Genomic DNA, 23,849 nt, shown 5'->3' with positions numbered 1-23,849 from the left:
GCTTTGTTTGGCGTATTGTAACATCACCAGAGAATTAATGCTAATTGGTGCCAAAGGCGATAAAGTTCTTTAAACTGAGGTGACTGATGACAACCAGCTTTAACAGATTAAACAGCGTCTGTGCTCGTTGGGAAGAACCCATCTGAGCTTCAGCTCTTCCAATCATCTGTCCTCACTTATGTGGTCCGCCTGCTGCTAAGGTTTCAGAATTCAAAACTCACTTTTCATTGTCTTCTTTTTTTTTGTTTGGAGCAACAACTTTCCAAACAAAAGCACTATTTTTCTATTTAAACACAGATTACGGTCGCTGCTGCTGGCTGATGCTCCGGCGTGATGACTAACTCTCCCCGTCTCCTGCTCTCACACACATCGTTGTGTCGTTGCAGCGTTCTACTCACTGGTGTCACAGTTCTGGCCCGTCCAACCAGGAAGGCACTCGCAGAAGTACGCTCCAATCAGATTTCGGCAAGAGTTGGCGTTGACGCAGGGGCTGTCGTCACACTCATTGGCATCTGAGAGAAAACAATAAACAAGAGAATAAACAGATTAGGGAGAAAGCACAGCGTCCTGCAGACAGCGGGACTTTAAAGAGCAACGTCTGCTGGCTTTGATTTACTCGTCCATGCTGATAGCTGATTAATGGCAGAAAATGACACACAGCTGCGATCGTTAAACCAACTGAAACCAGCAGAATAATGTTGGAATATGGGAACAATAAAACTGCTGCAGTCCTGAAATGCGTTTAGGGAGGAGATCTTAGCGCACCGCTGATGGGAGAAATCAGCAACTGAACAAATTTAAAGGTAATGCTGATAAAATCTGAATTGTTCTGTTGTTGGCAGAAGGTTTCCACCTTTTAGTAAAACAAGAGCATGCTGGCAGATGTTCTGTGGAGCTGCCAGATAAACCAACGATTGGATGTGTCACAGGTTTGTCTGTCAGAAACTTTACATTTCAGGGGACTGTCTGTTTTTTTCTGGACTAACTGGATCCAGGTGATGGTAATGACTTTGTTGTAAATTATTCTCAGCTGCACATGGAGGGTCTTCTCTGGAATTAACAACAGATTTAAGTGATGTACGTAGAATGTGGAAAGGGACAGAAAAATACAGCATTTCCACTTTTTTGTTTTGCTATTTTCTCTTTTTTTCCAACCAGTCATTTGCTAACTTGCAGCTTTTTGTGTCTGCGTTTAGCAACATTAGCGGCGTGTCAATAGGTGGCGCCGTCAGTCTGTTGCTCCAGACTGAAAGATCTCAACTCTGTTGGAGGGAGGGCCGTGAAATCTCATGTTCCCTTCCGGACAAACTCCAGTGAGACTCTGATTTTTCATGTAGCAGGTCAACAATGCACATTTCTGCATAACTCAGGAAGTATTTGAAATTAGCATTCCAGCTGCACCTTATGTTTAGATCTAATGAACAGAACTGAAGAAACCTTTCAGGTGAGAAGTGAAACATCATTCGATTACTCTGCTTGCTGGCTTCATGGTTCTTCTTTTGGTGCCAAATTGGTTCATTGGTTGGTGCCAAAGTGACCCAACATTTCAGCATTATCCTATAAGTGGACTTGTGGCTACCTCGTCTCCTTTTAAGCAAAAGAAATGGTTTTGCTTTAAGTATCGCCTCATTAGCTTTCTCTATTTAACCAGTCAATGAGTTACCAAGGATACAGATGTCAAAAGGTCGGGGCATCAGCATCCTGACAGCAGATGGAACAAACAACATTCCTAAATCACTCGTACCAAATGTAAACAGCATTAAACTGAAGGCTGCGGTCGCCATTTAGAGTCTGTTGTTCAGGAGCAAGTAACATCTAAAAGCAGCGGCCGTGTCTAAAATCATTTAGCAGAGACACCAAATCCAGCGCAGGCAAACTAAGCAGCCACAGTTGGAGGCTGAGGAGCATGTGGCTGGTGGTTGGTGGTAGATTAGTGGTGTGGTGAGGAGATCCGGGGCGCTAAGCCTCCAAACCACAACCATTCCTGCAGGGATCATCCTGGAGATTAGGAAAAACCTCAGGAAGGATGTGAAGGATTGAGCTCTAACCTGCTGGGTTGAAAATGCTTGAGGAAAGTTTTTTGGCACAAAAAGATGCATGTAGTCGGCTGGAGCTGACAAGACGCTCTGGGAAATTTCAACAATGGAACGGATGAATCATAGGAGCAGAACAAATCTTGTGGTGCTGAATTAAAGGAGCACTGACCGATGAGGCAGGTCTTTCCAGCCCACTGAGGAGGACAGACACACTTGAAACCGTTAACCAGGTCCTGGCAGGTCCCCCCATGACTGCAGGGGTTCGCCACGCACTCGTCCACGTCTGAGACACAAAACGAAGGTGATGTTTATGACGTTTTATGACGAGGTTCAAAAAGGATTAGAAGTTAGAGAGGAGAAGGTCTTACTGATGGAGCACAGTTGTCCGGACCATCCGGGGGCACAGAGACACTCGAAACCCTGACTGGTTTCTGCACAGCTTCCTCCATTCAGACAGGGGTGAGAGAGACAGGCGTGGTCTGCTGTGGAGACACAAGATCCAGGTCAGCTACAGTCAGTTACTCCTCCAAAAGTTTCACAGCTCATACTTTCTGGACTGACAAAATGCTTCAGCTTTTGACTCAGTTTTCACTCCTCCACAGGGAGTTTCCTGCTCGTACAGGGCCGGCAAGTATGATCAGTGCATGTACAGTAAAGGCAAAGAATCTGAATCAACAAAAACGTCTCCCGTTGAAGTTAAACTAGTGCTGCTGGTGATTTTCCTTTACAAAACCATTTACCAAACCAAAGCCCCAGTCAGAGCCAGTTGGTAGGCCACACTAGGATTTTAAGGAAAACTTGGGCTTCTCTGAAATACAAACACTTTGTTCAAATTAAAGGTGGTTTCATATTTTGTGCATCGATCTGTCATTCTGAAAATGGCTGGCCTGCTTGTTGCAGTGGTTTGATGGTCGAACTTGAGAACCAGCTGCTGGTTAGAGCTGTATGACTATCCATCCATCCATTATCTAGGTAACCAGTCTATCACAGGGCTACACTTAGAGACAGACAACCAAGCACACTCACATTCACACCTACGGACTATTTACAATCACCAATTAGGAGGAAGCCGAAGAACCTGGAGAGAACCCACGCTGCACGGGGAGAACATGCAAACTCCACGCAGAAAGATTCCGGTGCCCCACCGGGACGCGAACCGGCGACCTTCTTGCTGCGAGGCAACAGTGCTACCAACTGCGCCACCCTGCAGCCCACAAATCAATCTTGGTGCATCATAAAAACAGGATGTCTCAAGTCTTACAATGCATGTCAAGGAGAGAGAATCAGGGATGGAGGAGGCTTGCTGCAGGAGCATGCACAGATGCTGTGTCGGCAGCAGGACAAACAAATGCGTGTACATGATATACACACACCACTATTCTGTGTCATGTTGTACTTTTATGACAACACTTGAGTCCAGATAACAACAGCAGCTTTCAGTTTAAAAACAGTTTTTTTATTGATATTTTAACTTAAGCTATCAAACTTAGGCGCTTTAATGTGACCTGGCTCTTCCATGACGGAGATCAACCTGCCAAACCGTCCTCCGTCTGATTCATCAGGTCATAATCCACAAACCTTCAGTTTTCAGTAATTAACAATACAGTTAGAATAGATGATGATGGCAGAACTGAAGTCTCTTCATGATGCTCTGCAGGATCAGGGGACTGAAAGTTTCCCCCCTCACCTCTCTGACAGCTGACCCCAGAGAAGCCTTCAGGACAGGAGCAGTGGTATTTGTCTGGTCCCGTGTTGCTGCAGGTTCCTCCGTTCAAACATGGCTGCCGTGTCCTGCATGTATTCAGGTCTGCAAGACAAAAACAAGCATCCACGCTTTAAATCAGGCAGCTAAGAAGAGCTCAGTAAAACAGAGTAATAGAAACATGCAGGATGTCAGTTTCAGGAAATAAACTGACATCAAACACCCAATCTGGCAACACCATTAAAAAACCATCTATGAGGAAACTTGCTGAAGATTTATCTCCAGCTACCGGCCACCACGATGGCACAACGGCTCACTAACATTTCCCTGAAGGTTTCTTCTTTACATCATCCACAGATTACGAAGCAGTGACTTTCACAGAAAAGCTGCAGAGTGATGTCCCATGTGATGCCGTACCAACGTGAAGCTCCATTTATCTAAATACTGATCCTATTTAAACGCACAGTGTGTGTGTTTGTGTAATTTACGCCGCAGGGATTGGGGCTGCATGACAAACTGTTTCAGCCGTGACACTGTCGAGCGCTGATGCTCGATAGTCACGCTGCTGGTGTGTGTGTGAAGGAGGGCAAATAACTCAAACACATCAGGCTACTCATTAGCTTCTGCTGAGAATCTGAAAGAACACATCTGACAGCAAAATGAGAGGAGCAGAAGAGAAAATACTGCAAAAGAAGTTTTTGTGGTAAAAAGAAAGACCATCAGATGTATGGAAACATTTCAGTCATAATGGGGGCATAAATCTGTTTCACGCAGCGGGAACGTATGGGTTTCATTTAAGGACAACAAGCAAGACCCCATAACATAAATCACAAGACTGTCGAGTGGAGACTTGCTTTGAGGTTGGCATTAGAGTAAGTTACGTAAATCAATGTACTGTCCTCTGAAGTGATGACTGCATGTGAGCGTGTACCTTTGTCACACAGCTGTCCTCCATAGTTGGTGTCGCAGAGACACTGCCAGGGCTCCACACAGCTGCCGTGAACACAGCCGGGATGAGGGATGCACTGGTCGCAGTACTCCCCCTGCCAGCCGTACAGACACCTGGACGACACGTTTGGACGCAACGCACGATAGAAACAGAGAGGAAACGGTTTAGACACAGAGGAAGCAGCGCAGCAACAGCTCCAAATAATAACAAGTGATCAACAGTGACATTAATGACATTAATGTTGAGCATCAGAGCAACAGCTGATGTTTACTTTCACTACAAATGAACATGCAGATTATTTTCCTTAAATGTTCAAACCCCAATGTTACTGAGCTGTCACGGACACCACTGAGATTTATCATCTTATCGATTATGCAAAACATCGGTGTGTGACAGTGTGTGTGTGTTCTCACTTGCACTCTCCAGGGACTTTACAGGATCCATGTTCTGTGCTGCAGCCCTGTCTGCAGATCGCTGCAGAGAAACAGCAAGAGGAGAACGTACATTTCTTTGTCAGCAGCTGTCTTGATTTACCCACAAACTTCTACATGCAACAACAGGGAGAACATCGTACAGGCCCTGCTCTCCTCTGCATCAGCACACAGCAGTAAAGTCACTCTGATGAACCATCTCTGTTTCCATCTGACAAGGCACGCTTTAATAGCTTTGATGCGAACAGAAGCTTTACGCCATTAACATCTACACAACAAATATATGCAGCACCAAAAACTAATCAGATCATCTGCTCTGAATGCAGAAGCTGTGGTACATCTGGACAGTTCTGAGAGACTTACCAGTGTTGCAGTTTGGGCCAGACCAGCCCTCCAGGCATGTCTTGTTGCCGTTGTGGTCGCACTCATAGTGGCCGAAGAAGTCGTCTCGAGGCCGGCAGAACTTGTTGCAGCCGAAGCCGTAGTAGTGCTCGTCGCAGCTGAGGCGGACCTGGAAGTGGAACTGGGCCACGGGGCCGTTGTGCTTCAGGCTTTGCCACTGGCGGCTGGGGTTTATCATCCCGGAGTGGACGGCTTTCTCGATCACTGCGCCGCCAATACCTGTGGACACAAGCATCAGTAAAAGCACAATCATGCTTTCCTTCTGGCCCAGATGAAGCCTCTCGGGCCACACAAAGGTACGTTTTTGGCCAATTCATGGTTTCCAAATCCCCATGCACTGACACTGGGTATTTATTTCTTTAACAATGTAAATTTGGCCGATGAACTGAATGACCATCTCCTCCTGAGGATGTGAGCTCTCAGTGACCTCTGCTGTTCGGTCAGTGAGGAGTCTGTAGGACAGCAGCACAGGGAGGCTGGTCGCTGTAAACTTCCAGAGAGTTTGAAAATGCTGAGCTGCTCTGTGGTATTTCACCAGCAGGGTGGAAAGTGTGGTCGGGCCGAGGTGACGGCATCTGTTTAACCGATGGACTGCTGGACTGAAAGAGCCGAACAGAAACTTAGCACGAAACCAGAAAACCTCTCAGCGGGTAACACTGTCGCCCTTGAAGCAAACTGCAACACTTCACATCACGGTGGAGAATAAAAAGTGCTAAAAATTGCACCGAGGCAGCAGATTTGAAAAATAGTTAACCTCAAAAAACGGCTGGATCCGCTCCGTCCAGGATATTTGAGCAAATATTCAAACCTGGCACTCCGTCGATGAATCCCGCCTGAGGTGTGGAGCCGACACCTGCCTGAGAGCTGAGCACGTGAAACTGAAGAAAAACGCCACTGTTCCTTCCTTCCTCCACAAGTTACTAAAGGGCTGGTCTGAGGTCTGCAGTCCACCTTTAACAGGGTTTGGGCTCGTTTCTTTGTTTGCACAAAAGCCAGCACTTTTTATTTCAAGATTTACATGTAAAAACATTTAAAATGACGAAGGATTTGTTCGATGAGCTGGACCTGATCCAGCAGAGGGCATTCTTTAGATTCAGTTTGAGCTATAACTTCCCTGTTCACGAATCAATAAACAAAGCTAATCGATAGAAATGGAGGATAGGTGCTGATTAGATAATCACAACATGAAGTATTCAAGATGTGTGTTGCACTAAAATGTCAGGGTTTGGTCTGAATCATTTCAGATGAATTCTGGTGAATTTCCCTTTTAGAACAGCGTAAACACTCCTTCCAGTCTTCACTACAGACAGTGGAGCTGTTCATGGAGTCGAGCCCTCAGGCACAGAGGCACTGCTGATGGAACTTTGAACTGTGGATTTACTGAGTACACTGTAAAAGCAAAAGCCGCTCTTTCAACTTCAGACTCGATTGTCAAAGCTGCATTCATTGATTTCTAAGCAGCTGCACAACGAGCTGTAAACACAACACGGACGTTATCAGCAAACAGCTTTGTACATTTCTGCTTCTACAGAGCAGACATGGAAACATGATTGGAGTGTGTCTGATCTTCAACCAGCCTCACCAATTATCCGTTTAGTTATTTCAAGATTTTAATGAATGCATTTAAAAGTGCAGTACAGGCTTTGATGCAGCCCTCAGTGAGTAACAGCCCGCCGACAGCAGCACCTGACTGGTCACATTTCACAGGCAGCGGCCAATCAACGCTGAAGGATAGATGTTAAAAACGTCTGTTTTAATTCGACACATCTGAAACATAAATAATCAAATATGCATTCCAACAAAGTTTTGTGTTGGAGGTTTTGTTTTTCTAAATCTTGGCACCAAGATTTCTTTTTGTTCTTCTACTGGACATGTGCATGGTGGAGCGGTGGTTAGCATCGTTGCCTCGCAGCTAGAACGTCACCGGTTCGTGTCCCGGTGAGGACACCCGGGATCTTTCTGCGTGGAGTCTCCATGTGTGGGTTCTCTCCGGGTTCTCCGGCTTCCTCCCACAGTCCAGAAACATGTTGAGGTTAATTGGTGATTGTAAATTGTCCGTAGGTGTGAATGTGAGTGTGCTTGGTTGTCTGTCTCTAAGTGTAGCCCTGTGATAGACTGGTTACCTGTCCAGGTGAACCTGCCTTCTACTCTCGTCAGGATTAAGCGGTGTATAGATGATGGATGGACTAATAATTGGATGACTATTATCTTTGTGACTGTGGGTGATTTCTTTCATATTCATAAGGAGTCATTTGCTCTGCTGTTAAAATGAAAATACTCAGCAGCTCAGCTTTATTTGTTCTTTGTTGGTGTAAAATCATGAGCGTGTGATACCGATGGAGCCTCACTTCAGCAGTCTGAGCTGCTACCTGAGCCGAACGAGGCAGGTGTTCATTACAGGCCATGTGCTAGAGGCACTTAGCTTGTTGATGCTAAACTGAGAAGGTCAATATTTGCTCTGTCCTCATTTGGCTCCCCAGCAGCTCCAGCTTCGACCTTTCAGCTCTGTTTGTCTGCCGCACGGTTTCTGAACAGACACTCCAAATCTCACACACAGATTCAGCAGCGCAGCTTAACTGGCAGGCAGCACATTTCTGGCTTCACGTTTGGACTAAATTAAATGGACTCCAAACCCTCATGGCCTGCGCTGAAGCCCACCTGGGCTGAGGTCAGTTGACTTCACACCAGGCCTATAATGGTTGCCCGTGGGACGCCAAATACAGCACTGAGCCAACACTCTCGCTTCGACTGCCTCGCTGACCATCAGGTGATAAACTGAGGCTCAGGCAGGAGTTGCCAGCTTCACGCTACCCACACACTCCCTTTACGATCCGTTTTCTGAATGGGACTCAGCCACGGCCTGCAGACACCTCCACAGGTCGCTGTAGGACGCTTTGTTCTATTTTAAACATCACCTGTGCAGTTTCTAGATAAGAGACAGACAGCTTGGCAATATTGGTCATTTAATTTCTGTTGAGAATTTTTAATCAAACAGGGATCTTTTTATTTTAGGGTCATTCTCACCTTTTTTTTTTTGGAGAGTCAGTAGTGAAGAGACAGAAAACAGAGTTGCTTAGGATGCAATAAAAGTCTTTGGCAGAAATAGTAGTTTATTCTGATCGTTGAATGAGCTACATGCTGGTAAAAAGTGTTAACTTTTAAAATCATGACTGCATATGTTTGAACTCTATGTTCTTCAGTTTTTATTGGCTTATTTATTTATATATTGGTTCCCTCACTTTTTTGCAGTGTATTTGCTTTTGCAGTCCTTGTTTGCCAGTAAATGGAACATGTTGACCAGGATTATCTATCTGAGATGCTGCTGGTCTAAGACTCGGTGTGCATTAAGTGAACTCAGTTTGATCGTGCTGATGATACTCACTGCTGGAGGACGAGTCGTTGTTGAAGTCCAAGGCTTCCACGATCAACGTGTACGACCTCTGCACACAAACACAAACACAAACCATTCATCAATACAAACTTTGCCGACTGATTGATAATTACAAATGTTATCAATCGAAATACCAAAGATGTTCTGGTTCCAGAATGTGAGGACTCTCTGCTTGGGCTGGACGTTCTGGGAAACAGGACCATTGTCAGGCCTCCTTCTCCAGTGCAGCAGTGCACGAGGTCCTTGTGTTTACACAACTGTGTGTGACTGTGTGTGAATTCAAATCCCAAAGTCCTGTTATTTTGGCTCCGCTTTGAAACTCTCTTCAGGCCACTACTGCTCTCACCGCTATCGGATAACAGACGGACCAGAGCCACCGAGCGAATGTGACTGTGTGTTACTGCAGCTTGATGCTTGGAGGCACATCTATTATCCAATCAGCCAATCACATGACAGCCGTTCAGTGCAGGTCCGGACCGCGAGTTGAAGGTGATTCTGATCAGTACAGTTTCTGTCAGATTCAGTGAATGTCTCCTTCTTGTCTGTTCTGTGTGCGTGCTGAAAAAACAACCTGGTGTTCTGACACGGCCCGACTCTGTAAATGGGAAATAAAGTGGTTCAGACCGATACACACAACAGTATGCTAGCAGGTCCTCGTGTTCGCACTTGTGCACAGGACACGTGGAAAAGAAGAGGCAGTGGGAGTCGGAGGGATGGTAAACCTGACCAAGTGTGCTAAAAGAGCTAAATGTCCACGACCATCTCCTGGATTTCCACAACAGTCTGTAGCGTTGACTCTGAAGACTGTGAAAGAAAGGCTAATTCATAACTACTCTGTTCAGCAGAAAAGCATCTCAGAATGTACACGTCCAGCCTCGAGGTGGAACGGCCTCTGACCACGTGCATCCCTTCAGGGTCACACCATCTTCTGATGCGTGCTTCCAGTAGTGGTGAACAATAAACATTCACGTTGCAATGTCCAAATCACTACAGCTGGGGATGACGGTAAAATGTGTCACAACATATCATTTTAAATAAAGCATTCTGGTGCAGCAAGAGAAATTCTGGCCCACATATCATCATCATCATCCACAGAGATAAGGCTTGTTTGGTCCAGACTACGGCAACAATCACAAGATTATTTTGAAGTTTGTTTCACCGGGAAAGAAAACTAAAATCATGACACATGGCAGTAACTATCGAAACAATCGCAACATGATGTTTGTTTTGCATATTGTTTAGTCCAAACTTGCACCAGAATAAACTGGTTGAGTGTTACGAAGTCACGCTGCTGCTATAAACCCGACCGTGTGTTTAGTTGCCTTGTAGCTGTTGGTAGAGCAGATCAGCAGCATGAAGGTGCAGCTAGGGCAGGGTGATACGGCCGAAAATCACCATATAAAGGGGAAAATGTGCGATATAATTGATGCTATAATTGATGCTAGACCAAATACTTCAAAACTGCACAACTTTAGTGGTGCAAATAAAAAAAAAAAGAACGGTTTATTTTCCATTTAGCAAGCAGCTGTTTTTGAGGTGCATTTAAGCTGTAATGTACCAAAATCAATAGTGCATAAGGTGTAAATTGTTTGCTGACATTTTGTTCAATCAAAAGGCCTTTCAGATGGAAATGGGTCGACACATCCTGAGCACAACAATGCATAGTATCCACAACAGTAGAGTAGAGCTGCTTTACAACATAAAACTTTGCAGCCAGTTTCTTTGGATTCACCATCACGTCAGTTGGGGGGTGTACAGGTGAATATTCAGACCGACAGGGTGCAAGTGGGCGGGACGCACAGGCAGGACTTGGCTGCTGATGCCAGTTTAGGATAGCGGTCACAGTCCTGGAGGGTAGCGGCGGGTGGCGGATCTCAAAATTGCTATCTGGACATCACCACAACAACCGAATACTCCGATATCTGGGTCCAACTCTACTGTGTCGGTCGATGCATTCGCCCTCCTCCTCGGTCGCCGCCGTGCTTCTCACTCCACGTGCATTAGACCAGACGAAGACAACGGCGTTGCACATTTTATCACGATATTTCAGTTTCACATCATCCCCTAACACGACACCGGTGTTACCGAGCGCAGTACGATGTGGTCCAGCCCTCATGCAGCTGACAAACCTGCAGAAATGTCATGGAATCATGCTGACGTGCAAAATCTCCAAAGTTTCCAACAACTTGTGGAATCCTGAGCCTGTTTGTAAATCTGTGTTTGAGTGGACATAATTAAGCTCCATGCCACTGTCAGGAGGACACCGTCCACAATCATTTTGCTCATGGCTGCTTTTCAAATCAACCCAGTCAATACATGCAGAAACAAAATCACAGCAAACCATAAGAGGTCATCTACTAATACTAGCTGTGTGCAAAGAGAACTGAAGTCTAACGGCCGACAACCGTGCAAACTGCTTCGGGAGATCTGCCGCAGCTGGAAACAAAAAACCCGATGACACGACTTGACAGCTTCCTGGTCTGAAGCGGTGTTTAGTGTCGTGTCTGACTCTCCGTCCAAATTAAGGTTTTTTTTCAAAGTGTTTTTTCTGATGTCCAGCGCTCGCTGTAAACCTCAGCCTGTGTGGTCTTGCATCATCCCGTCCACATTTATCAAAGCCTGCTGATGTTGGAGTAGATCCACAACAGCTAGATAAACTCCGTCCTACCAGCACTCGGCTCTGCAGGAAACCACAGTCAGTCCGTGCAGTTTACAGATTAGTGGTTAGCTCGGGCTCTGATGTCGGGATATCGAGCACTCAGAGCTGCTGACAGGATTATTGGACCATAATGCGCCGTAACAGGCGTCGCACGGGGGAATCAATCATGTCTTATATGTTCCCTGTGTTGTCTGATCCCTCTGAAGATGAAAATTCACGGTTCATACACTAACAGATAAGAGAATAAAGAATTAGATTTGGTTGGCAGCGTGTGCAGCATTTCCTTCATGTGTTAAACAGCTCCACGGGTTTAGAGAACAACGAGTCACGACGAATCAGTAAGATCTGAACAAAACACAACGTTAGGCCTATAAACCTGCAAAGATCCTCAACATGTATTCTTGGTCACTCCACACAGAGCGTGTCGTGTCTCCCGCTGTTTACCCCGACGCCACATAACTGCCACTAACGCAGAACCGAGCCAACATGCTGCAAGTGAAAGCCCTCTGAACAACTCTTACAACATGCTTGCATCACCGCTCTGGCTGAAACAGGATCTGGGTGTCGGGCTGATGCCTCCCGACCCTGGAGGGAAAATAAACGTGTTGCCCACCAAACACACTGGGTGGCACCCAAAACATTTTAGCAGCTAATCAGATTTTAAGATGACAGCAGGAATGAGAACCTGACAGCTGGTTAGCCGCCAACAGGTTCCACTCACTTCCTGCCAAAAAACATCTAGAGCATTCATGTGCAGGCCGTTGGTGATTTCCCATCACTCCCTGTGCCTTTGATTGTTTGATTGAGGAGGTGGAACTGCTTTCTCTGGCTGCAGCCTCGGTGTGGGAAAATAGTTTGTGAGCCGGCAGGGCCAGGCGACGTGTGGAGGCAGGTCCAGGCCGGGAGGAGGGAGGTGCAAAGCTGTGAACTCCCTCACATTGCAGCAGGAAAAAAAACTTCCTCTGTTTATGTTCTGTTTGGTGGTTTGTGTGACGCCTCATCCAGGCAGGCTGACAGCACGACGAGAATAAGATGCACAGTTAGGCATCACTGGATCTCAAAGTAAAACTGAGAACATTCAGAGAACTCCCTGAAGAGATCCACAGCAAAACAAGGACACTGTTTGTTTCTGTCAAAGAACCAGCTGATGGTTATTTTCATTTTCGGGCCAATTACAACATCTTTAACACGTCTTTCATAAATGTTTGTGTTTATTAATCCAAAATCAGAGATATTCAGCTCATGATGACAGAAAAGTTCTCCAGAAACCATTTTTGAATGTTTGAAAGAAGAAAAAGCTGAAGGCTCAATCGCTAACTGGAAATACGGTATTCAGTGGTTTTGTTTTAAATTCAAACCAGGTACCCTCTGACAGATTGACACCACGGCCACACAGGGGCTTTACAGCAAGTAGCACCACAACTGGCAGGGGGAAATGAGCATTTTTCAGAAATAAACCCTTTGAACCCCAAGGACTTGTTACAGATAACATGTCTTTCAAACGGGCTCCAAGTTTCAGGGAGTTAAAAAAAAGAACATGATTTGGAGATCTGTTTTTAGGTACTTGCAAGTCAGAAAAGCAAAATGTAGTCAAGTTTGAGTTTCTCTTTAGAGTAAAAGCAAATGTTTATCTGCTAAGAAAATGAGCAAAGACATGTGTGATGCTATATTTAGGTTTGACACGAGAAAATACACAACTTAAGGGCGCCTTGTTACAGCTCAATAATCTGCATTTAATAAAAAACTGAACAATGGACTGCCTATAAAACCCATCACCAAGACGCCACCTAACCTCGACTGAGTATGAGATATTCAATGCATCAATACGTTGTGTACCTCACAGATACTGATGCTTGTGATTATTCTCCATTATGAAAAAAAGTGATGAAGTTATGAGTTAGACAAATACTGTCCAAGTGCACTGCAGGGGACAGATGTGTCAAATTTAAAGGCAGAGAAGACAAAAGCAAACGACTCATAAACTGCAGCCACACATACGAGGCGTGTCAGAGGAGTTCAAGGGCTGGTGACACAAAAGAAAGGGTTTCAAAATACAAACTAGGAGTTTTCCCCTTCAGACGATCAACCAGCACGTCCACAAAGAGATCCGTTTGCTTCGTTCAGAAGAGGCAGAGCTGTGGCAGGACCAGTGGAGGCTGCTTCACCATGACAACCTGCTCACAGCGCCCTGAGCATCCCACAGCTCCTGGCTGAGAAGAACATCTCCGTGCTGGAGCAACCTCCCTGCTCACCCCACCTGGCTCCGTGGGGTTGGTTCCTCTTCCTCAAGCTCAACAGGGGTCATCAAGGAGACCCGCTTAGAAGATGTGGACGACATCAAGATGGCTGTGACGACGGAGCTGAGAGGATTCTGGGAGAATCCTTCCATGGAGGCGTGAAGAGAAGGCTGAGGAGGTGGGTTAGATTCCAGGGGGATTACTACGAAGGATAAACTTGAACTTTGGATTTAAAATATATCTGTTGTGACACCAGTCCTGGAACTCTTCTGACACACCTCGTATCACCTCACTGGAACATTTTCCATATAATCCCATTCATTTTTGATCTTTGTCAGTCATTGGTTTCAGTTAATTTGGTGAAAATGAACCTGCACAGACCAGATAACCCGTGACAGTCATTTACTGCATCATCGCTGCAAGCTAACACGGATCAGAGTGTGACTGATTGTCCGGAGAGGTCTGCACCATATCAGCACAGAGCAGTAGCGCTGCTGTGGCAAAGATCAAACCAACGTGATGCTCGCTTTGATGGATCACCGGAGAAACCTTGTGAGAAGCTGTCTGATGGCAGCAAACTCACATGAGAACTAAAGGACCCTGAAAAGGAAAGGGAGGAGGAGAGGGAAGGAAGAAAGCAAGCATGAAGGAAAAGGGAGAGACAATGTGAAAACAATCACAGAGCGGCTGGACGTGTCCTGCATCAGTCAACAGTGGTCAACAGAAAAGTCCATGTTTGGTGGACTAGCGGAGCCACATCTGGACTCCTCTCAGCCTGACACAGCAGGCCTCTGTACTCCCGCTCACCCCATAACTCACCAGGGCAGTTATCAGTTGGAAATATGAAGACAGGGTCTGCTCGTCTATCAATCCCTCCTTCCTTCAGTCTCTTCCTTTACATGAATCCTTGCTTCGCTGTGTCTTCGTCTCTCAGGAGAAGGGAAAGGTCAAGACAGGGCCAAATCCAAGAGCCGGACAGAAGTAGACGGACCCGACTACGCTTCGTTGGGACACTGGATGGACAGTCTTTGGCGTTTTTGTGTTGAATATGGAAGCCGCTAACCACCGCTTACAGATGAGGGAAAAGCAAAAAGCACCAATTCATAAGACAAACAACCACAAATGGGAGTTTTCCTCGACTGAAAACCGCTTTCAGCCATGCTAATGCTGCGGCTGTTTGGATGGGAATGTCGGTCTGTCGCAGCATTTCAACACTGATTGGACGGATTTCCATTCACTTTGGATTCGTGTTGCCTGTAGGATGAATCAGTGATCACAACAAGCTAACGCTACATCCTCGTTTCGTTCATTCAGTTTCATTTAAACTTGTCACAGACGTCGGAGTAAGAACGGATGACAAAGTGGGTGAATTTAAACTCCAAATCTGTTCATCCTTTAACACAGCAGCTGATCCGTACATCACGTCTAGATGTTACACGAACTGGAAGAATTCACTCTTGGCAGATTGTTTGATTTTATTTTATCAGATAAAAACTTTCAGACTCTGACTGTTGGAAAACCAGTCATCCATCCAGCTGGGCAATCTTGCATGGATGACTGGCTTGTGTTTGTGTGTGTGTGTGTGTGTGTGTGTGTGTGTGTGTGTGTGTTTTCGGGGGTGGTCTGGTTAGGACAACATCATTCGTTCCAACACAAACTTCAGCGGTAACCACTGATGCACATGAAACCCTCACAAATGTCCTCTGACTGCTGCGGCTCTCTGTCTTCACCGTCCACTACCGTCTTTATTTTTAACCCGGATCTTACAGCAGCACAGGTCTGCAAGCAGGCCCAGTTATTGGGAACTGCTCAACAACACTGACTGATGTAAGATTTCCAGTGTTTTGTCTCAGTGTAAGAAAGTCGAGGGCTGACGTCATCCATCCATCCATCCCTCCTCGCCCAGTCACCCTGCTGACAGCTCGTTCTATCTGAGCTCAGGAAGCTTCTAACAGAACATTTGAGTCCCTCTGATAGTCCAAATGTCCGGAACACCACAGCTTTTATCATCAGGTTAAATGACATCAGCTTCCCCTAAAAACGCTGCTGCTGTCACCTCCAAACCATAATCTTCTCAATCAGCCTCTGGATAAAATCTAAAGGTCAGAAATACAGCGTCTTCATTGCATTCCTGCTCCCAGCAGATGAACCCTTTAGACGTCAATGACTCCACGACTGTTCCTCTCGCACCAACCTCACGGCAAACCAATGATCTGAGCAGCAAATGACCAGAAACGGGTGATGTACCGCTGTGGCCCAAAGTCAGACAACACAACAAAATCATCCAGTTTTAGGAAAACCAACGTTCCATTAAGTTGGTGGTCTGGACGGTTACTTAATATCCACGGACACAATTTAAAATGTTCTTAAAAGAATTTCGTTATGGTTTAAAGTTATTCCCGTGTATATCTAAGGTCACATGTTCGGTACCATTCCTGAGGTTTCTGTAGATAATGGCCAAAGAGCTCAAGTCCAAAGCCCATTTGTACTTATTTCATTACTCTATGTACTGCACGGCCGTCTTACAAGTGTGGATGGAGTAACATTTCAGTATTATTTTCAAGACCCAAACAAGCATGAATGAATGTGGTTAGCTTGAAAAAAGCAGCACAAAATAATGATCCATAATCACAAGAAGTTTTTAAGCGTAGAACCATAAAAACGGCAAAGAAAGGGTTCGTAGAAACCTGTAACCTAATCCCAGACACGACTGTTTAATGTGGCACATTTAACTGTAGAGATATTTTTTATTAGCACAAGTGAAAATATCTGTTTCTCTACACTGAGGGTGAGATAGGCAGGCAGCGATACAGGGCTGTAAGGGTCTCAGACTTAACTCCCGACCGTCTAGTGTTGCATGATACAAGCCAACCATCGCAAAGAACTGGAGCTCTGTCTGAGATGTTCTCACTGTGGCTGAATAAAGCTGGAAGCAAAAATCAGTGTTCTTATGTCTGAATGATATGAATGCACCAATGTTTATTCCACCGTGAAGCTTCTTCTGATAAACTACTTGCAAATATCAGTGAGAAATATAGATGTAGATTATTTATTCTGATAATTGTCGGCCTGTGCTCAGTATCACATCATATGTAGCTTATAATTAGTGGGATTTTGTTCTTTCCTGCATTTAATAAATGTTTGTAAGAGGTTTACTTTCTCTTTGAGCATCAGATCTCTACAAATATCTGGATACTGTACCGTATACTGTATGCTGTAATCTAATTGATGGATTCTATTTTAAAGATAAAAACATACATGGATTGTTTTACACACACTCAACACCATCCATCCATTATCTACACAATGCTTCGTCCTCACTAGGGTGGTGGGGGGCTGGAGCCTATCCCAGCTGACTCAGGGTGAAGGCAGGTTCACCTGGACAGGTAACCAGTCTATCACAGGGCTACACTTAGAGACAGACAACCAAGCACACTCACATTCACACCTACGGACAATTTACAATCACCAATTAACCTCAGCATGTTTCTGGACTGTGGGAGGAAGCCGGAGAACCCGGAGAGAACCCACGCTGCACGGGGAGAACATGGAGACTTCACGCAGAAAGATCCCGGGTGTCCTCACCGGGACGCCAACCGGCGACCTTCTAGCTGCGAGGCGACGATGCTAACCACTGTGCAATCTTGCAGCCTCAGTTATAATATGTAGAGCTGAATTAATCTAAAATAACAACTCGTCATCAGGCAGCGTAGGGAAGTTTTACGGTGTTTGAGCAAAGTCACACGTGATCTGGTGTCTGTGAAGAGTTACAACTAAACCACAGATATTATTTTCATGGGAGAAAGTTCTAAATATGCAGTTTTAATTTTAAAAAAAGTTATAAGGGGTGTGATCTATGTCTGCAGAGGGCTTCAGAGTGTGTGCAGTGGGGCTAACGGGTGCTGCCAGATGCAGGGATCGACTCCCTGCGGGTTCAGCACAACACGGTGACACCAGACTTCTGGTGACGATAGCAAGTCGCAGTGCTAACTTTGCTCTTGTCACTGTTTCCTGTTGCTAAGCCACCTCCACAACTGCCTCACTCATGGTAGATACATTGTGCAGCTATCCACCCTCAATCCCACCCTTCACCCCCAGCATTGTCCTATAAGCCCCAGCTGCAGTCCAGCCAGGGCGTTGACTATTGTCTCTGCAGAAACCTGAATGTATTTTGCCTGCAGCTATCACTGGCTGCAGGAGGAGGAGGAGGGAAAGACAGAGGAAAAAAAATATCCAAAACACATCTAAAAATGGAAGACTGTGGGAGGTAAAGGATAAAAACAACACAGGTGTAGTAAACGAGTCATTGATTAAAAGAAACAGATGAACCGGTGGCGGCGTCTCAGGTAAAGTGGTGTGTGTTTGGCATAACTACACACCATCACAGCACCGATAAACACACCTCATGCACACAGAGGGGCTGTTTGGGTCGCCCCGGCTAAAAAAAAGAAAAAAGAAAAGGGAAAAACAACAACAGAAACCTCATCCTACCCAACAGCCACGACAGCTTCATTTAACATGCCAGTTACCAGGGTCAACAGGCAGGAATGTCCTGCAGCCGGCTGAGCAGTGCCACCAACAACAGCCCTTTATCCCCTGCCAGGCTGGAAGGTCAGGGGAGAGAACAGCAACAGCAGCGCACAGCAAAAAAGAAGCCCTGAGCGTCATGATGGCAGCAGCTTAACCACAGCACTTCATCCTTATTTGTAGGCCCAGGCCGGAAACCACAGCAGCCACTGATGAGCGTATGAAACCTCAGCCAGTGTCTGCAGAGTTCTGGACTCGCATCAAATCAACCTCGAGGCCAATCAGAGTGAGAACCGACCAGCCTCAGCTCACCGTCCACACCGATGAGCAGTTCGCTCCCACCGGGAACATAAAAATAAGAATTATATATCATTATGAGTCCAAGCCAAACTATTAGAGAGCTCCGAATACTTAGTATTCGTGACTCATAGTTACAGCTAACAGAGTCATAAATGTGACACAAAAAATAATCCAACATTTAAAGCACAACCCCATCAGTCCCTTAACAAAACACAGAACTGTGCTGCAGCAGTTTGTGGGGAACACGACAAAAGAGACTGAATGAACTGATGTCCACGTCATCAACTGTTAGTGAAAAACAAACCACAATCAAGCCACTATTTCAGCATTGTGATGGCCTCTCATCTTAAATCTTTGGTCCAAGGTTTGAATATCTGGAAGCAACAGAAGGATCAAAAACTGTGAGGCAACCAAAAACTTCTCAGACAAAAGCTGAACACCAATCAAACAGCAACAAACAGTGGCAGAACCTCTGGACTCACCGGCCACGCGAAGCTGAACGGTAACAGGATGCTGGCTTTGTCGTTCTTGCCGTTGCGTAAAGAAAAGGTATTTCCACCGAGCACAGGCGTGGAGGCGGTGCCAAAGCTGCAGGGCCCGGCCGACGACACCTTCAGCTGGTATTCCTTCAGACAGATTCGGAAGTAGGTGTCACACTCGTCCGCCGTGCAGCGTCCGTCCACCACGTCCCGGGATCCGTCGCAGCAGGCGCCCGTCAGCAGCTGCCCGTTGACGTTCTGCATCGACAAAATCTGAAGCTCAAAGTGTCCTGAAGCCGAAGAAACCTGCAGGGAGGGAAGACAGGTGAGTTAAGAGACTACAGCGGAAGTCATGAAGAAGAAGGGCTGTAGAGGTCTTCAGGAGTCCACTTGGTTCATAGGAGACAAGACCCAATAAAGGACCAAAGGTACGTCAGGTCCAGACTGTTCAAAGTACCGTCTCTTGTCCATAATCCAGAATATTCTCTTTAACTCGAACACCCTGAATCACTGACATCTGCAATAAACATCCCGTCCAGCTTGATACACTTTGGCTGTTTACAGTTTATCCTGAACCGTCAAGGAGGCGTCTGACTGTCTGTAAGACGTTCTGCAGCAGGACAACAAGTCCAAGAACCTTCATCAACAACTGGTCTGACCCAAAGAGTCCCGATCTCCACATCATAGGGTCGGTCTGGACGACATGAAGAGACAGAAGACGCCGAAACTGACTGAATCCACGTAAAAACTGTGGCACCACTCTGCCAAGCGCCTTTGATAAGAAGAAGTAAAATAAAACTCGGCTTTTAAACACATTTTTCCAAAGTTCAGCCTGAAGCTTCAGGGAGCTTTGGAAAGATCAGAATTTCCAGTTAAAGTTTGGACATTTTGATCATAAATCTGCACAAAATTCAATCATGAGTCTGAAATTTGGATCAATTATCATCAACAGGGAATGATTTATCAATAAATATGATCATCTGTAAACGGTTCTGGTCACTTCCAAGCAGCAGCAGTAAAGATTTGCTGGCTGAGGATCAGATATAATCTACAAGAGGAGAGCTGAACGTGAGAAACTCGTCTGAAAATGGGTGCAGTTGTTGTATTAGTGTGGTCACAGAGTTCAGCTGCTGCAGAGCCACAGCAGGAACCAGCCTCAGTCCACTTTTAGTCCAGAACTTCTGTGCTCCCTGCAGGATCTCATTCACTCGCAGAAAACGGATTACGACGAAGCAAAAACAAGAATGATTCTGATTACCAGACATAAGCACTGTCGAGTCCAGCCACTGATTGCAAACAACAGTTCTGGGCCGAGCAGCACATGAGCTCAATACAAAGTCCTTGTGATCCAAAGCTGAGCAAAATCAAATGGAATTCATGTCCCCAAGGAGCCAGAGCCCCATTAAAACCACTTTCTTATGCACAAGGCTGTAAATTTAAACTAAACGATGCTTTAAACTTTCCAATGAAACCCTCAGTTTAGAAGCACAAGCATTTCATGGCTCAGTCAGACCAGGCAGGATCAGATGCTCATGACCTCCACCTCCTACAGACACACGACCCAGCCAGGTCCAGCCGTGATGGTGACACACATGAAACTTATTCAGGACTTCATTCTGTGGGTTTGGTTCCTGGCTCATGACACCATGACAGCAACACGACTGGCTGAAGCAGGGAGAGTGTTTGACACCGACCCAACAACTTTTCTGAGAGTTTCTGAGGACGTCTCTGAGCGACATCATTTCACCCAAACCATGCCAGACACGTTGGTCCACAGTTCGCCTCTGTGCTGTCCGAACCGAGTCCAGCCCTGGCAGACCTCAGCGGGAGTGTGGTGTACCTGAATGCGGGCAGAGAGCAACAGCAGCTGCAGGCTGAGGGCAGCGCTGAGGGGGACGGAGCTCCGGGTCAGGCTCATGCCGGCGGCGGGCTGCTGCTGGCGGCTCTCGGTGCTCAGTGATGCTCGGTGCGGCGCTGCGCTCCGGGTTGCGCTCCCTCCGGCTGGGACATGCACGGGCGGAGACCAAACTGCGGCTTTTCTTCACAAGGACAAACCTCCACAAAGTCCCGACAATGCAAAGCGTCCTGCCTCGTTCCTGCACGGAAGCCTTTTGTCTGCTATTGTCCTGCTCCTCTCGGACTGGTCCTCTCCGACTGCAGCTGGAGCGCCGCTGCAGGAGGCTGGCTAATATGCAGCGGCAGGGGCGGGGCCTGCGCGCTGACCACGCCCCCTCATTAATATTAACGAGCAGCGGTTTGTTTACAGTTTTTTATAGTGAGTTCACATGGAGGTGGAGAAGTGCCTTCACACATGGAGGCCAAAACCGCCAAAACTGACATGAGAGGACTTTAACATCTCAGTGATGATGACACAAACAGAAGAAGAAGGCATGGTCCTGTCACAGTGTACTGTCCAAACAAACAGTCCAGTGATTTGAATCTTTCTGAGATTTTCTTCCTCAGTAATGTGACCTTGCTGTTGCTGCAAGTACGGTAGCTCAGGAGCAAAAAAATCAGTTATTCCCTAAAAGACGGACACAGAAACCGCGACCCATTGGCGTTTGGAAACTGGTGGTTTCTATCTTGGCCTTTTGAAACCAGACATGACAAGCACAAGACAGATCGACGTCATCCTCACTAGATAAGATGTGCTGAGGTTAATTGGTGATTCTTGGTTGTCTGTCTCTAAGTGTAGCCCTGTGATAGACTGGTTACCTGTCCAGGTGAACCTGCCTTCAGTCAGCTGGGATAGACTCCAGCCCCCCATGACCCTGGTGAGGATTAAGTGGTGTGTAGATGATGGATGTATGGATGCTAATTTTCTTTTTAGTTTCTTATTTTTGCAGAAAAAATGTGTCAAAGTCTGATTTCAGACTATTGGTTTTACTGCTGTGGGTATCCCTGAAAAAAGATATTCCAGTATACATCTTTCAAAATAAATGCCTTCAGTGAAATCCACAGATAGATGCTGTCAAAATAAACACCTGATGACATCAGTAGAGGTCATTAAAAGCCATCTTCTTCTTCTTGTCATCTTCTTTATTCTTACTACTTTGTTCACTTCATGTTTTTCATAACATTGAACATTGCATTTTTTCCTCTTGTGTATTCATCAGTCTTCCTGCATTCCATCACTTACTTGACGGTGCAACAGCAAAGAAAGACTGATGTTAAAAGCTTTTTTCAAAAAACACATTTAAATGACACAAATAATATCAGTTGGGAACATCATATTTTGTATATTTTTTCTATAAAATATAATGAGATCATTTTTGAGAGGAAATTAACAGAATAAATGTAAGTAGGAAGATTACAACAAATATAAAATCCTGAAAAAATGTTTTTTCAATTTACAGCACCAACAACAATATCATTTATGGCTATATGATGAATGTAAAGTCGTGTAGATTCACAGAGAAACATGTGAATGTGCAAAATGTGGCGAGTGGAGGAATGAAAGGAGGCGGCGGTGGGGCTGGTGGGAGGAGGCGGCCTTGGTGGGAGGAAGGGGGAGGTGGCTGAGGTGGTTGATGTTTCTTCATGAAATAGAGTCTGAGCGACAGAACAAAGGTGGCCTCCACTTTATTCTCAAATTAGAGCAGCTGGGCTCTTTTCCCTGGAGGAGCCCCATGAATAGATTATTGGACCGCTGTCACTGAAAGAGAGACAAAACACTCCCAAACACGAACCCCGCCCCCTCCTCGCCCCTCAGCCCCCTCGCCCTATCCATCATGCATCCCCCACTCCCCACCGCCGCTGTGATATTCAGGCAGATTCCTGACTCTCTGAAATCACAAGGACCCGATCTGCATCGGATTTTAGGTCTGCCTGGTAGCACGAGTTTAGAACCAGGTCCAACCAACCCTGGTCCCGTTTGATGCTTTGTTCTGTGACATCAGCAGGTTTATTAGGTCAGAGGTTGTTCATAGATGCAGTTGGATGCACAATAATATTTTCTTTGTACAAGATCCATACGTTTGCCGCACATTGTGCACATTTTCAGGAAGTGACCATCTGCTCGCACTCTAAATTCCAACATTTCAAAAGTGCCCGGGCGAGTAAAGACTGTCAGCACTTCCCTGTATACCTGAGAACACACAGCACACGTTGTGGCTCGTCAGATTTATGCAATAGATCTGTTCATAAGTCACATATCTAGACCTTGAATGATCTTAGTTTTTATTATGTGACAAACTTTACCTTTTAATATTTTCATATCCAAGTGTCTCAGTTGTGTGCCCACATCTTTTGTTGTCTTACTCGACTGTTGTGTAAATGAAGCCGGCATATCTCAGTTTAAATAAAGGTTGACTGAATGAAAAATAACTCAATACACTGCTGTTAATGTCTAAACCGCTGGCAACAAAAGTGAATATACCCCTAAGTGAAAATGTTCAAATTTGGCCCAAGGTGTCAATACTTTGTGTGGCCACCATTGTTTTCCAGCACCGCCTTTAACCCTCTTGGGCATGGACTTCACCAGAGCTTCACAGGTTGCCTCTGGTTCCACTCCTCCATGACGGCATCACGGAGCTGGTGGATGTTGGAGACCTTGTGCTCCTCCACCTTCCGTTTGAAGATACCCGACAGATGCTCAGTAGGGTTTAGGTCTGGAGACATAACAGCATCCTGTATCTCCAGTTATCCTTCACTTTAACACTCCTTAACACATATTCAGCACACACCAGCTCATGAAACCATACTTATGCCCAAATTGTTCGAAAATGTGAATCAGA

At 45.8% G+C, this 23,849-nt stretch overlaps 1 protein-coding gene across 1 annotated transcript in view; it reads right to left on the bottom strand.

The window, feature by feature from the left end:
* The window catches only part of LOC103372214 (protein jagged-1b-like), a 34,500-nt gene extending 13,275 nt beyond the window's left edge, over positions 1–21,225 (bottom strand). The window contains exons 1-10 of the mRNA XM_008301790.1: positions 20,954–21,225; positions 19,117–19,419; positions 8,903–8,960; positions 5,482–5,739; positions 5,101–5,161; positions 4,670–4,800; positions 3,724–3,843; positions 2,405–2,518; positions 2,206–2,319; positions 399–512 (exon numbers count right to left, since the gene is read on the bottom strand). Coding sequence (XP_008300012.1) covers positions 399–512; positions 2,206–2,319; positions 2,405–2,518; positions 3,724–3,843; positions 4,670–4,800; positions 5,101–5,161; positions 5,482–5,739; positions 8,903–8,960; positions 19,117–19,419; positions 20,954–21,031 — 1,351 coding nt within the window. The 5' untranslated portion in view covers positions 21,032–21,225. The remainder of the gene's footprint in view (positions 1–398; positions 513–2,205; positions 2,320–2,404; positions 2,519–3,723; positions 3,844–4,669; positions 4,801–5,100; positions 5,162–5,481; positions 5,740–8,902; positions 8,961–19,116; positions 19,420–20,953) is intronic.
* Positions 21,226–23,849: the final 2,624 nt, after the last annotated feature.

This window comes from Stegastes partitus, unplaced genomic scaffold (assembly GCF_000690725.1).
Source record: "Stegastes partitus isolate 25-593 unplaced genomic scaffold, Stegastes_partitus-1.0.2 Scaffold1715, whole genome shotgun sequence".
Taxonomy (NCBI): Eukaryota; Metazoa; Chordata; class Actinopteri; family Pomacentridae; genus Stegastes; species Stegastes partitus.
The sequence above is the reverse complement of the archived record's forward strand: the minus strand, read 5'-3'. Positions and strand labels throughout refer to the sequence as shown.